The sequence below is a fragment of the Calonectris borealis genome, chromosome 4 (assembly GCF_964195595.1).
Source record: "Calonectris borealis chromosome 4, bCalBor7.hap1.2, whole genome shotgun sequence".
Taxonomy (NCBI): domain Eukaryota; kingdom Metazoa; phylum Chordata; class Aves; order Procellariiformes; family Procellariidae; genus Calonectris; species Calonectris borealis.
Window position 1 is genome coordinate 76,282,579 of NC_134315.1, and position 16,644 is coordinate 76,299,222.

The following is a 16,644-nucleotide window of genomic DNA, read 5'->3' on the forward strand; positions in this document are numbered from 1 at the left end:
ACACAAATATTTAGAAGCAATGATAAAATAAAAAAGCATCAGCTGTGAGGCTGACCCAGAGCTTCCCAAGGCAACAGAAGTATTTTCTACTGAATGCAGGGGCTCTTAGACTTACTTCTTTATAGTATGCTTTATTTAACAGTTACTTTAGTTAAGAGTTTTTAAAAGAATTGCCACCTCCCCCAAACCCACCAGAACCTTATCAAATCTCTTTGTCTTTGTTCTCAGACCTGATCCACTACAGATTGTGGATTACTGCTTTCATCTTCCGCAGGACCTTCATTACCGTGGTCAGGTCCTCCACTGTTTCTCGTAGGGCTCGGCTTACGTGTTGTTAAGGAAGAGTCACCAAACAGGGTCCTTTTGCTTGCTGAAGTGGTTACTGATTTGGAAGTATTTTGTAGCTTACTTAGGATGGGTGAGGTGGTCGAGCTCTCCAGTTTGTCACGTGTTGCAGGAAGGAACCAGTCAGCACAAGATAAAGTTGGAATGGAAGGAGAATCTAGCCTTTCCTCTATGCTGGCATCTATTCCTTCCAGTTGAAGTATAGTGGCTTTGACTTGATCTACATATATACAGTCTGGTCCTGGATTCCCAATAGCTTTTGATGCACAGCCTCCTGCCTCTAGCAGGACACACAGCATAAAGTGTCTCTGTAAACACAGAAGTAGCAACATTAGCCTTTGGTTTAATATACAGCATGTGCTGTATTATACTTATATCTCATCTGATACTTGGGCAAAATACAGCACTATATTCAACACTCCTTCCTCATCTCCAGAGGAGGTTTTTTTTTTTCCTAATCAAATCATGTCCAAGGAGATCTTTCTGTTATGTTATTTAAGTTAATCATGCAAACGTAAAAGCTATTGTAAAAGCTATCATTTACAAACTCATTAGTTTTTTGCTTTAAAAGAAGGCCACATTTAAAAAAAACCAAACACATTTCTGAAATGAGTTGTCTGAAAATACAAGATCATGCAAGTAAAAACATTTTCAACTGAAGTGAAAAGGCATAAAAATAATGAGAATTTATATTTAAACTTGCAAGCCTTATAAAAAAATGCTACCCTCTGAAAAATTCTATCCCATGAAATGGCTATAATACGAATATTTTGTAAAATTACTAAATAAAATGCATGGAAAGTGTTGATCTTAGTGAACAATAGACAACACACAACAGCAAAACAGACCATCAGCGAATGGGCATACAGCAAATGTCAACTTACCAAGCCAACTATCAGTAAAAAGTATCTTGCTTCAGGTTCCCTGTATCCTGTAAAACTTGAAATTTCACATGGCTGGATATGATGATGTGGAAATACTTCCCGCCATATCACTAACTGACCAATCTTCTGTTCTGCTGCCAAGGGTAACAGACAATAGTGCCGACAATATAAACCTATATCAATAAGATCTTCCTTTGGCAAGTGATTACCAATCAAGTAACCCTTAATTAAACACAGAAAAGGAAGTGTATTCAGTAAGAAATACAACACCACCACTTATCACTTAAGAGTACTTTTCATACAGAGATATCCCTGCTCCACATGCATTAAGATTTTAAGCTTTCTGGCCAGAGACTGTCTTTTTGGTATACAGTTGTACAACAGATAACGCTGAGCTTTTGCACCACATCTGATGAATCAAAATACTGAAATATAAGCAAATAAAACATCAGCATATATGCAAGTTATCAAAGGGGAGCTGGGAAATGCATGCCTTTAACAGCTTGCAAAACAGCTACGGAGTTAAAGTGCTTTAATTCTCATTTAAGTCTCTCTCCAAAAATACTGAGCTTTCACTGGAATTAATAAAATTTCCAAAGATGATACATAGCAAAACAGTGTTTCTAGCACTAAGGGCATTACAGTTAAAGCGCTGTCATAGTAGATACTGTGCAGTTCCATTTGTGCTAACAGTTTAGTCTCATAACACTACCAGCATAAAGAGCAACTGCATGATAAAATCCTTAAAATGTAAGTTTCCTTAAAGAAAAGGCTGTTATCTTCCTCTTTATACTGTTGAATACACTGTCTACATTTAATAAAGATAAATAAATTTACAAATGAGGCCAAAGTGAAAAAAGCTGTCAATCCAATTTCTCAAGTCTTTGATTTAAAGACAGATTAAAGGTAGATCACCTGTTATCTTTATTAAAAAATGGCAATGAACAAAAAAATTCCTATGAGAATATCATACAGTTTTACTTAAATTGACTCTTATTACTTTCTTATTACTGTCTCTCTCCAATCCTTGGATCACACGCCACAAAATTCCCGTAAGACAGTTTCAAACAAGTATTTTGTTCTTAGTCATCATATAGTACATATTGCTTCCTGACATCAGTTTTTTCTGTTATGGTGTTTGAGTTTTAGATCTGTTACTAGAAATATATGTTTAAAGGAATCATACATTTATTTCATATTTGTGAGGTTCAGAAAAGAGTTACTCCATGACTGGGTTAGATTTCCAGATGCATTTTCCTAATCTTTAGGCCTTAATCACTAATACTACCTTGTAGAAGAGACAAGAGCCCATAATCATATATAATCTTCTCATGTCGTAATAATCTTCAGACTGTGGGGAGAAAAAAAGCATGGTATAATTTTTAATTCAGAATTTTTATTTTATTTACCAAATGCAAGTCAACTAATTCCAGTCAATTGGAATCAGTATCTTATTAAATACTTTCATTTTTGACCACTTCTTATTATCAGTACAGTAGTTAATAGTGAACAGTTAAGTGAAATACCAAGTTTCAATACCTTATTGATTTTTGTGTCACTACAATTTTCAGCTCAAAATAACAGATTTCCTATTCAGTTCTTATCTGTCCATAAACTATTTTTTATTAGGATATACTAATTCTCAGAGTTCTTAGCAGCAAAGTAGCTGAAGCATAACTATTGACACCAGAGGCCCTCCTAGAGTAAAACTTCCAAGTCAAAGCATTTTTTTTCCAGTATTTGACATTTTACCCAAAATATACCCATTCATTGATCTTTTAATTTAGATGCCCAGTGCTCTCAGATTAGTAACACTATCTTTAGTTGGATATAGTTTATTTTAAATGAAGTGGGTGCAGTCAATTTCTGTGCAATAAACTACAACTTACAAACATCGCTTTCTGTAAATAATCATCCAGGTTGTTTAGTACAGTGACTCTTTTTTTAAATTCATTTGCAAGATGGACTACATGTCTGCCTACCTTGTATTTTAGGTTTTAAGAATCATTAAGTATCTTTTGTAATTAAGAGTATGTATGTCCCAAATTGTTATGCTAAATATGTGATCAAACAAGTTATCTTTATGCTCAATTATAATATACCTATAAAGAAAATAATTTTTAAATAACTGTTCTGGAACATGAGTTTAAGAAAGCTCTTTCATTAGAAAGTCAAACTGAAATTTCACTACATTTACACCTCACTGTCCTATACAGCGCAGGAAAGAGCATGCACAGCAAGGGATGCTTCAGTAAATCTCCTTTTACAGTATTAAAAATATGTCTAACTTCTATAACTTTTTTAGACATATAAAAATATGTCTAATTGCTTTCTATAAACTGGAAAATTAAGTTCTCAGTGCTCCATAGAAGTTTCAGGTTTATTCACAATTGCTTGGGAAGGAGACGGTTATCTATACAAAAAAAGAAATGTAACAACAGTCAGCTATATGGAAATTTGAGTGTCCTTGTAGACAACCCATGGACTTAAATTATAGTAAATCATGGGTTTTCAGTGACTAATCCTATAGGATTATAACACAGTTATGATGTTAACCATGGAGAGAAATTCAGGATAAACGGAATGGGTGAAATTGAGCTATTTTAAAACAAGAATAATAAAATATACCTTTACTTTGACTCTCACTTGATTAAAAAAAGTGGATGAGTTGGAATTAGTGCTTTTTTAAACTACTGAATATGACACCAAGGCAAAGAGATACTGTGCAGTGTAAACAACAACAAAAAATGTTTACCAGCTCTGCAAAGTCAGCTGCTTCCAAATCACTTAGTGCTGTGTCAATTTCCATCTGAAATATTTAAACAGTACATTTTAATAGAGATTTCCAACACATTAACATTACTTAATAATAGTATAGTTCGTTCTATCTTGCTAGTCTCAGAAGATTAGGATTCACAAGTACAAAGTGAATAGACAAAAATTTGCACATACTTTTCAGTAGTCATATCAAATATCAAGAACACCTCAATTCATCAGATTAAAGAAAAATCCTTCTTAATTGCTACGTATTTCTCTCTTCTTTGAAACTGTAAAATTTCTCTGCTTGCGCGACTGCTGAACCCACTGTTTGGTATAAAGGAGATGTCACTCTTACTTTCAGCGTGCTTTAAAACATGAGGTCTAGAGACCACCCCTTGAAGGCTAGAGACAACTCTGAAATCTGGCAAGCTATTGTATCCAACTGAGTTATTAGAAAAATCTTTTTCACAATGGATTTAGTTTTTGTCCCTATGGAAATTGCCAAAACTTTCTCACACATTATCTTTGTTCTACTGAAACCGCTTTAAGCTTGCTTATTTGTCTAACTACAAGAGCTTTACTGAAGTTTTACTGAAAATACTTTCCTTTAAAGAACATGGTACTAGGCACTGAAGTTCATGACATAAATGTGCTACTTTATGAAAAGAACCTAAACCCCATCATTACAAACTTCTTGGGCTGTATTAACAGGCTGCCTCTAATTGAAATACAGCCAGTTTTTCAAACAGAGAAATGTCAGTGAGGCTGTTGGCAGTCAACAACTAACCAGTCTCTCAGCTTTTCCCCAGTTAAAATTTAAATGGCTTTCTGCCCAACAAAGAATGACACTTTTAGTTTTATATTCCTTACAGAATATAAAGGTCTTCACCAAAACTTAACCAGAAATTTTATCTTCTGCAACAAAAAATTTTCCTGGAAAATGTGGATGATCTCAGACAATTTTGGAAAGCGATGTCTGTATCATAAATATCAACTACGTTGTTCCCTAAATCCCTTTAAAATCTACAATTTTACAAGACGAAACAACCTGCAAGCTAAACTAGAGAACAAAGCGTAATAGCGTTTCTCTACAGAAACTTGGGAGAAAAGAAAAGAAAAAAGCATGGAGGGGAAAAAAAAAAAACTGATCACCAAATAGTACAAGAAAAAAAAGTGCCATTTCCTAGATAGGGAAAAAAATGTGTGACAACAGTTAGAGGTGCACTAAGTTGCATTTCAAGTATCTATTAGGTTGCTGACTGACCATATTCTACAACTACGTGTTGCATAAACATTTTATTCCCTTCAGTTACGGAGCATGGATTTTGCAAGTGAGTGGACAGGCATGTTACAGGACTATGTGCGCACCTCTACATTTTTCACCTGGATAGTAGATTTAGCTCTGGAGTTATGACATGAAAGAAACTTTTCTGAGACACTCTATAAATATGTACTTCTGTAGCTAAAACATATATAACCGGGTGTTCATATATGCATATTATAAAAGCAGAAGTCTGACTAAAATCGTCGCAAACAGTGGCCTCAGGCACAGTTCGCAAAAATGGATCTAGACACATACTACAGGGCAGGGTGGAAAGAACCAAGTCATTATCAGTCTGCTACTAAAGATAAAGGAGAAGACAACTTGTATTATGGAGAAAAGAGGGAGAAGGCCACACCAGCAAACAGAAATCTGTTTGGTAACAAATAGCATTGAGTGATGCATAGCTTGCAATGACCATGGCAACTTCTATTACTGAATAGTAGCAAACCTGAAATAATTCTGCAAACCCTGTCAATAGTAAAGTTGAAAGACTTACCACTTCATCCTTTCCCCTCCGAACACACTTTTATGAAAATTGTACATGACATCTTATTAAACATAAAAATCAGAAAACCAGGAAAGTCTTAGTTAATATTATCCTCATATAAAGACCCTATAAATTAAAGAAGTAAGGTCAATTTGAACATCCAGACTCAGTCCTTTTGCAGGGCCATTCTGAGAAGCACTTTCAATTTTCCATCATACAGCTCACTTTTAGTGAGTACAATGTTCATTTCTTTTGCTGTTGCTGATAAAATAAGTGTGGATAATGGAGTAACTAGCCTTATCGACAAGCTTACAAATAATTTCCCAGCTGTTTCATTTGCATTAAATCATGGCAAATACTCATTAAAAAACTAACTCAACCATTACAAGACTAACATATTCTAAACATAATCCCATCTTAATGAAATTATTTTTTCCTGTGAAATTTTGTAAAAACTGCCATACACGTATTAACTCAAATATAATATGCAAACAACTCTTCACATGATATGGAAAATAACTTCCTAGTTGCGGAGTTGAAAATATTTAAAAATCACAAAGGCAAAAATGAATCCTAGATTCTCTAATGTTCAAGAGGATGGAAAGTGAAAATGCAGTGAATTTTTCTTTCAGCCACTTTAGGCCCTGAAGTGAAATGACTGACAATCTAAGGGGTCCATTGTACCTTACTACAACGTCTGATATCTAACACTTCTTGAATGCAGGACAATATGTAAAATATTACCAAATTGCAATTGAAGTATATGCGCTGTATGGAAAATTGCCTTCTCAACTGGAATCACACATTAGAGTTTTTATATTATACGTCAAATGATTGCTCTAAATAGAAAAAGAGGTCCAATTTTATAATATGTCTGTCTCATTAAAGGCCAGCCGATTTAAACAGTAATTAGCTACTTAGTCATATGTTTAGTTCCTTGAATGAGACTGCATTTCATTAAATACCTACAGTGTAGATATTCTCTATTTGAGCTAGTCCTTCCACTTCAGGTTCTCTCATAGTTAATGCAGATGAAGCCACAGGAGTCCTAAGGCATGATTCATCTAATACTAAAGTAAACAGCTGAAGTCGAGCAGTTGAATTACTATTAAAGTACCAGATTTTCCCCATTAAATAATAGGAAGAGTTCAGGATTAGCACCTCAACCATAGTCATTTATAATCATAGCTCTAAAAGAAGGCAAGATGGATACTATCCCAAGTCACTACAAATTCAATAAAGTGAAGAAGCCTCATTTTGCCTTATTTTTAACCTTATTTTGCTATAAGGCTAAAAACCTAATTAGGAAAAAAAACCTCTATAGGATTAAAATAAGAAACATTAATAAAACCTACAAAGGAATAACAACTATTAATACTGAGATTATAGAAATTGGAAGGAAAAAAAAAAGCCAGGAGAGAGCCAGGGTACTTATAATATCTTCAGCCCTTAAGCCCCCAGCTTAAATTTTTGCTTTAGTGGTCTACAAAATAATTTCTTGTGGATGTTTTATTTATCCAAGTGGACTGTACCGTCTTCCAAGAATAGAGCTTTTCATTTAAGAAAACAGAGAAAATAGGAGTTGGGGTGGGGGAAGGACAGCTTTCATCTACTCTGTGCCACACAAAAGTCCCAGAAGGTCTTTCTGATGAGAAACTTAAAAGCAATCATTTCATGATCACCATGTCTTGAAAGTACACATTGATTTCTGTACTTCCAGTATAACTGAAAATAAAGCAGCAAACTGCACTTAGCGAGACCCAGTTATCTACACCTGAACCTACTGTCAGATCAAAACATATTCTAGCAATGCTTTACATGGAACACAAAACCCTTAGGCAGTGATGCTAAATGACTTCATAACAAATTGTAACATGAAAACAGAGAAAAAAATTGGAAACTACAAGCCCTTTGAAGCAGTAAGGGAAGCCTTCTGGTTTGTTTCTAAACAAACGCATATACAGTTGTGTTATTAAAGAATATATTTGACTCCATAATTAACAAAAATATCCACAGGAGCTTTAAAAAAAAAAAACATATTGAAAGATGATCTGGATACACAACAGAAAAAAAAATCATACAAGCAAAAACATTTCAGAGGAACTTTTGTACATAAGACAATTATCAGCTTTTGTCCTAAATGTAATTTCGTAAAAGTTTTCCCCTACATTCTCTGAGATTGTCCTGTTCATTTTGCAGAACTTACCACATTGATAAAAGGTATTATAATAAGCTTGTCTGCCAACTACTGTACAACACGGCTAGGACTTGCTTATTTATGCAGAGCCAAACTATGCTGGAACTGTGTTATAGAATCTGCCACCCAGCAAGACAAAGTTTTTCTAGTTGCAATCCCTGTTGCAGACTTTGTTTTGCATAATTCAATCTGAATTCAATTTTCATTTTGTGTAATTCAAATGAATATGTAATTCCAAATAATACCATAGATTTCTGAATGAATGAAATATGTGTTGGTCTTACAACTCCACTGCTGAAATCTCCTTGGGATTGTTTTCTCTTGTACAAACATTGTTACACTTGTTTCGAATTGGAGAAATATCACCTTTATGTATTTTGGTCTAATAACATCAATTCTACAGTGTATATGAAAAACCACTTCAGAGAAGACTTGGCAGGGATTATGTATCACACTTATATAAAATCTACTATTTTTATTAAAAAAAAATTACTTTACAAGTAATTATCTTAATGATCCCTATTTTAACTTCTTAAAGCCATGAAATGAGGTTTAAGACTGAAAACTATAATGCTATTTACTGTGATCTAGCTTTTGTCTTACTACTGCTTAAAGCACAACTCAATTTCTAACTGGGAGGTACCCAGACACAGTGAAATGGTGCAGAAAAGCTGTACCCGTATAGTGTCAAACAAATGATGTATGAATATTTATTTTGATTCTGCAACAGCCATTTATAACTCTCCTAAATTACAAGTTATGCATGGGCTTCTGGAGTAGTATTTTCTACCTGGAAAATACTTAAATGGTCAAAATCAAACATAAAGCTACATACCAGGGGCTGCTTTCCCTACTGCATATGCTTGCTGTTAGAGATATATGTGTGTGTGTGCATATATATATTTTTTTTTTTTTTTTTAAATAAAGTTTAATTCCTTTGTCATCATATTCTCTTCCTAGAAAACACTAAAGTCACCAAACTACACTCATAATAGCAATCTGTTTCCTGTGAGAATGACTGTGTGGTTCCGAACTTAAATAAAGGATCCTGTAGGAAAATGGGTGGTTTGGGATGGGCAAAGCACTTATGTAAATTACACAATAACAGCAGAAGATACCTGCATCAATTTTCTGGCCTCTCATATACAATTTTTTCTAGAGAGATCTGAAAATGACATTACCTTGATTTCCTGAGGCAACGTCAGCCAGCGCAAGCCTGGGAGATTGTCTAAGAATAACGCACTGCAGGTATCATAGTGCTGAGCACTGGGGCTGGCGTTTGACTTGAGTCTTGCAGGCTGAAGCGCACGCTGGAAGAACAGGTTGAAAAAATGGTCCAGGCGAGAAACATTTTCCACCTGGCAAAAAGCACTGAACAAACATGAACTCCAAGTTAGAATAACATTGAGAAGCTTGTAGCTTGTTTATATAACCCTCTGTGCTATAAAAGTCTCTTTAGAGCATGATACTACACTTGGATTTTTTTTTTTTTACCATTAATTTTAAACATGAAAAACCCACTAGGCTAATATCTAGGCAGTACCTACAAACAAAGAAAAAACTAAAGCTGTACAGCATTATAGTAGATGTCTTAGAGCAACTTAAGCTGAGACAATGATCAGCTTCATCCTTTTGGAAATTAAGATGATTATTCTTCTTTCTCTATGGCATACACACTTTAACCCCGAATTGAATGCAAGCATATGAATAGCCTACCTTGGCAATTTTATTTAGGTTACAGTCAGACTGAAAATTTTCTGGGTGATTTCCAAATGCAGAGAAAGACAGTCACTCTGCCAAATAAAGTTGAGAAGTCTGGAGTGTTTACTTTATTAAAAATATAACACTGATTCATACGTACGTTTTACAGACAGTGCTTTAACCCAAAAGGATAACATTTGCAGAGTGTTGTTGACATCCACAGTGACTTAGATTATATGAATGATTTAACCTAATCAAGGACAAAACGTTCTGAAGTAATGAAGACTGTTTAAAGAGTCTTACTAGTGTTAAGACTGAAACAAAAAGGCAAGAATTCTGTTTTTTGTGCAAGTATAAAGGAACATGCAAAGAAATTCCATGTAAACATTAAAATTAATGCTACTAGCTGTCTTTTTCAGTGAGCATCAATGAAAAATGAGTGACTGAAAAGAAAATACTTTTGAAAGAACTCACCTGTCTAAAGAACTGTACATAAATTTCAAGGTCCTGACAACATCTTCAATCATGTTCCTCAGCTGAGAAAGTGGCACACTAAAAAATAAAAATTCAAACGTACAGCCATGTTTATAACATCTTTACTGTGAATAAGCATAGGCAAACAAAAAATTCTTCATTGGACCTTATGAGAGATTTCCTCGCCCATGATGACAAGACAGTAGTGAAGCTGGGGAAAAAAACCCCAAAAGTCCTCCTAGAACACATAAATATGTAATATTACTGCTGTTATTCAGTAGCCTCTAATCAGGACTCGCCTTTACCAAACACTGAAAATGACTGTTTTCTAGCCTACGTGCATTTCTGAAATCTAATGAGACCTTATTCCCTTTAGAGGAAATGAAACAGAAACTGTAACAACGGATATATAAAAGATGCGAACAAAGTCAATCAAAAATCACAGGTATAGAAACTAGTTATAGTAAAAAGAGTACATTGTAAGCCCTCCTTTTCTTGCTTTTTTGGTGGAAGAGTACAATTTGAGGACACATAATAGGAAATAAAATAAAATTAAAAGGAAAACAAGGCATTATCTTTGAAACTCACTTTTCTTCAGGAAGGCCAATCACAAGCAACTTGTCAGATTCTTTCCAGTAAACAACTTGAACCAGTTTTCCGCATAAGAAAAGGGAGGAACTAGAAAAATTAAACCAGAAGTACTTCTGTTAACACTATGAAGTTATAAAAGACCACCATTATAAGCCAGAATAATTTATATGTATTTTATATGCAAAGTCTTATGCTCATCTATAATCACATGCATGCAACTGGGCTAGGTAATTATATTAACTATTACAGAACTCAGAGACTCTCTGATTTCTATTCCAAACAGATCACACCAGTAGTAACAACATTTTCAAGTATATAAACATAAAGGATGAACGACCACTACTGAAGCGCCACAGTTGTCTTCTGAATGATTCAGATGCTCTTTAAAGGTCTTCCTGCCTAGCTTTTAACACAATCAACTTAGAAAATAAATGCCATTTCAGGTCACAGTGAGGCAACCGGAGGTACTAATGAAGGTTCTGAACATAGTAGTCACTCACAAAATCATTTAAAAAGACTTCACACGTTTTGAAAACAAGCCCAAGAGGTATTTGAACATATTACCTGTGTGATAAACATAAGCTTGAATTCTCGTGCTATCTCCTTGTATAGAAAATTGCTCTACGAAGCTCAGCAATCCCAGAAAGACACAGAGAACTTTCATTTGAACCATAGAGTGGATTAGAATATGAAACAGAATTAGACCCAATGTTCTAACTAGCAGTAAACCATGCATTATCAGATTAAATGTACTGGTTGCTGCTAAAACCAAGGCCTGTAAATATCTTGAACTCGAAATTTAGAGCAAAACCCCACCTTTCTTACTATCATGTTAGAAATTTTAAATAACAAGATAACACTGCTGCAAAGTGAAAAAAGGTTAACTTTAGTTTAAGCTTGAAAGATTCAAGAATTTAATTTTTAGGATATGGCTCCATGATTAACTTGCTTCACCAACTCACTCATACTGTAAAATTGATGGTACTGAATAAAACAATACTGTCATTTCATTAGTTAAGAAATACGTTAGTATTTCTGCAGATCACAAGAAAATTTTTATCCTTCATGTAACCAAAAGTGCTTTCCAAACAAAACAAGTTATGTATTTATAATACAATTAACTACAAAGAAGTAAACATCCCCATCCCAAAAGATACACAATACATGTGCAGACACAATACTCCTCTGACAGAAAAAGCTTCATAGGAGTGCTGGGGATTATCTATTATATTTTTTGAAAAAATGAGACAGTCCACAGAGACCAGCAGAAGTGCTTTTATATTTTTAGAACTCAAAAATGGGAAATTGAGAACCTTAACAGGAAAGGTGAATCTACGCTATCATGAATTTCTGTATTGTATTTCTGACAATACTGTAGGTATAGATCATCAAACAACAGATTGATTTGTCTTTTGGATGTGTTTGAAAATCTGGACATGTCCAAAAATGCTTCTATATAGGAGAATTTCCATTAATAATGCATAAGCATTTAAGAGGAGTTAACATACTTCAGTGCTAATTAATGTGGCATTGCATTAAAATACTGTTATATGCAAAAGATCAAAAGCTTGTGTTTGATACCTGCTGCTAATGGAGTAAATCCACATTTCTATTGATCGCTAAATCAGCAACATGACTTTTAGTAACTTATTAACTAGGAAGTTATAAGCATGGTTAAAACTCAGTGTTAAAACTTCTTACTCAAAACAGCAGGATACCAACAAATCTGAGAAAAAAAAAATTAGAAGAAACAAATGTAAACAAAAGTAAATTAACCAGTATTAATTTTCTGGTAAGCAAAAATATTCAAAAGCACTTCAAGAACTCCTTTTAAGGAAAAATTTATCAATGGAAAACCCAAGTTAAATATATTAAACAGGCTTTTTGCCTTTTGAGGAATTCCCTATTATTGCCAATGCTGTTCACTACTGCACTATTGCTTGCACTCTGTATTCTTGGGCCTGAAATGCCACTTACATTTGGCTTTTTTATACCCATCCAGGTCTTATGTCTGACACACAAGGCACTGATGTGCAAAAGAGAAGAGACCCCCAAAAGATGTAAACTCATATACTGATTCTCAGTGGGAAGAAGTGTGAAACTGCAAAGTGATACCTGCTATCTCACTTCTAATTATTCTATCAGAAAATCATCTACCTTTAAATATTCAATAATCTCTTGACATATCTCCACCACCCCTACACTGCTCCAAAAACTCGGGAGTCATTTTTATTACACTTCTTACTAGAGTCCTGGTCTGTGGATACAAAAATCTTTCAGATGTTGCAAGCTGAATGTGAAATAAAATGAATTTAAAAGTAGCAAGCACTCATAAATTTAACTGAATTACATTTTATCTTTTTTAAAATTTTTTAAAATATGATTGAAGCTATCGTAGAATTTCCCGTCTGCAATAGTACAGTGCCATGGAATCCCAGTTTAGATAAGGATGTTTTAAGAGATCTAAGACAGGATCTAAAAACAATTTCACTGAACTAAAAATCCTAGCCATTGCTACCCATGACAAAGAAATTCCCCCAAATCAACGTACATCCAGGCTGAGCAGTCCAATTTCAGGCACGCTGTTCTAGTTAGAACATTACTGCCTAACAGGTAGAGTCACTCTTGTTTTGTCTAGAACTTGATGCATGACCCATGGCTGTTTTTCTGTACATATATGTATAAAATAATAAAAGTAGTAATACATTACATTTCAAATACTTTTACCTGATAATCTGGGTACCAGTAACACTTTCCAGTATGTCAGATAGTGTGAGAAATATTCCTCTCACACTTTTCAGTTTTTGGGATGCTTCTGATATGGGGAACTGATAAAGAATTTCTTGCTGTGAAGAAAGTTAGCTGTTAGTTAAGCAAAGCAAAACCAAGAACAAAACCACAAAAAAACCCCCACAGAGAACAAGATAACGATTTTTTTTCCTGGCATCAATTTTTTTCTAAACATGAAAGCTTTTATCATATACTTTCACATGGTATCAAAACAAGCGGTGGTCTGCACGGGCATACTGGAAAGTTCTAAAATGCACATGAATGCTTCTGACAGTTTTAACTTTTCTATTTTATAGAAAAGTAGGACTTATTTAGAATCATTATTATATGGAGAAACATAAAATGACAAACAGTATGGCCACTGCATTTTACAGCTTAAAGTACACTGTTAACAAATCTGATTCCAAGAGATAGCTAATATTTGTATGGTTCTTTTAATATTTAAATTGTAATTTAAATCAACAAACATACAGCTCTTTAAAACCAACAATAAGAATATGAAAACTCCAATCTCTTTATATAACCCTATCTAATTGCTTTACATGTGTAACACAAAATATAACTAAGGTATATACCCAAATAACATATACACCATTAACAATTTTATCACCAAACCTGACCATCTGTGTGAGGATACTCGTAAAGAAGTAATCTTGAAACTGAAGATCAGTAGAGTTAAATATCTGACAATTATTTTTATTTTTCTAACCATTTTTTAAAAATTTTTTTTATGTAAGCATTTTCAAAAATTTTACATTAATTATTTCAGCAACCATAAAAATATAGTAATAAGCAAACATATGATTCCCCCACATTTATTGCTTTCTGACAAATCACGATGGGCCAGAAATAATGCATGTAATATTAAGCCTAGCCAATGCAAAGAGTATAGTAAATTATTTTTCTACACAAACAAAAGAAACACAGACATGATTAATTTTCCTATTTATGTCTCTAAGCACATCCAGCCAGTGCCAATACCCATTAGAAAATTTTCCTTCATCAAGATTAAAAGAATGTAAAGTTTCATTACAGAAGGACCTGGCAAACTCTTCATTCTTATCCAATTTAATCAGCTCTATTTTCAAATACTCATTAGTGACATGGGTTTTTTTTTCCTGAATCAATCCCTCAGCTGGAGTAAAACCTGCCATTTTCTAATTACAACACAACAAAGGGCTAGAAAGAGCCTTTTTTCCTCCTCACTAAGAACTAGGGCCTTTACAAAAAATTCATTTGAGAATTATCTGTACGCTTTCCCAGGGAAAGAAAAGACAACTGTAACAAAAGGTCATAGCTGTATCACATATATATATTAATGAGTTAGCAAGGTTTAGCACATACCACCACACAAGATCAGCTGTCTTCAAAGCAAGGCAAAAGTTCATAGGCCACTGAGAATGGAATTAATAAATGAGAAGTAGCTTATTTCTTAAAAAGTGTAAACCCTCCCTCAACTCAAAAAACCCAAACCTGGACAGACTATCTAAACTAATGCTTATCAAACAGCTTCCCTTTTTTATTTTTATTTTACTAATTTCTCAAACTGAGCCTAAATAACATTAAAAAAAAACCCAAAACCAATAGTGCAGTCTTGACAACATGGCTAAAAGAAATTGTGTCAAAATGGTGCCAACCACCTAAAAACCTATGATCTCCGAACACAGTGCACTGACAATAGAGGCTTTAAGTTGCATCTTACATAAGATTAAAAAAGAAACAGTAGATGAAAGACAACTATGAATTCTTAAAGATTAATTCAGAAATTATAAAAACAGGGAGAAACGCTACAGGAAGTACAAGTCAGTGTCTGTATGAACCAAGCTATCTTAACAGCTACGAAGGTAATACCTACTTTGCAAGTATAACTAAACACATGCTTCCAGGAACACTATCATGTAGGAGGAATATGAACATTATTCCTTTTAAGATGTGGTATTACCAAAATCAGTTCAAACACAAAGATGTTAGAGTTGTATGCTGGGACAAATAACGTATGTTATAATCGTAACACCTACCTTGAAATAAAAGATAGAAAAGACAAGATCAACCTTACTCATTGAAATCATTATCACATGGGACACTCCGCACATGCATGCACGCATCCTAAATGATTTCAAATACTACTTTCCTTTATAGTTGAGTAGATAGAGGTTACAAGTCTTAGAGCTCATTAATTCTATTTTTGGGTGCCAAAAGCTCACAAGTGGAAGAATTAGTTACTAGTTCTAGTTGTCATTGTTTACATGGATGTGATCTGCATACCGTGCCTCCTTTGGATATGGGTAAAGAAGCTTAGTAAAGGATCATTATATTTTTATTGTGCAATATAGCATAGGTGTATAACTTCACTGCTAACTTGAAGTACTACCGTAAAATAAATCTGGAACAGTACATCTACAGGATAAATGTTGCTTACTGTTCAGCATATGATTTTAAAGACAAACGCCTTGAAGAAGGCGGCATTCTTTTGTTAGGAAATGTTACAAAGAGCTTGATTACACGAGCAAAGCATCTCTCAACATTAGAGACTATTTGGGGCTGCATAACTGCCAAGACTTCTCAGGAAACAATTCTTCCATGGTATGAAGGGAGAACAAGTGCATTGCAATCCCTCTTTTACCTCTGCTCAACATTCAGGGTTAATCCTGTTTCTTGAGAGAGTGTAAAGAAATAATGGGGCAAGAAAGCAGTACTCCATTTACTCTGAAGTGCAGGAATTGCAATTAGACATTTGCATATCTATTCACCTACCAACAGAGGAGCCAGAGGCCCTGAAATAATTTTTTTTTTTAATATTTCATAAAGTTTATATGACCAAGAAAACACTGGTCTTTAAGTCTAAAGAAATTGTCCATAGCTGTTCTATCCACATAACATAGCAGTCTTGGACTACAAACTTAGAATTGAAGAAAAAAAGAACTATTTGCAATATGTAAGTGAACTTCGATAAAGCATCTTAAGTTTATTTAATTCACAGCTAAATGAGCTCTTTTCATTTTTGTTACAAGGAAATAACAAAGCAGAAAAATACCGCAGTATCGTATGTTTTAATAGAAGCAGTCTCTGGGTGGGAAAAAGAGCACAGAAT

At 34.1% G+C, this 16,644-nt stretch overlaps 1 protein-coding gene across 2 annotated transcripts in view; it reads right to left on the reverse strand.

Annotated features, from left to right (window-relative positions):
• The window catches only part of INTU (inturned planar cell polarity protein), a 50,488-nt gene that overhangs the window by 8,238 nt on the left and 25,606 nt on the right, over positions 1-16,644 (reverse strand). For both annotated transcript variants that reach the window (XM_075150193.1, XM_075150192.1), the window contains exons 5-12: positions 13,491-13,609; positions 10,761-10,850; positions 10,173-10,250; positions 9,179-9,368; positions 3,985-4,038; positions 2,518-2,580; positions 1,230-1,451; positions 231-653 (exon numbers count right to left, since the gene is read on the reverse strand). In XM_075150193.1, the coding sequence (XP_075006294.1) occupies positions 231-653; positions 1,230-1,451; positions 2,518-2,580; positions 3,985-4,038; positions 9,179-9,368; positions 10,173-10,250; positions 10,761-10,850; positions 13,491-13,609 (1,239 nt within the window). The remainder of the gene's footprint in view (positions 1-230; positions 654-1,229; positions 1,452-2,517; positions 2,581-3,984; positions 4,039-9,178; positions 9,369-10,172; positions 10,251-10,760; positions 10,851-13,490; positions 13,610-16,644) is intronic.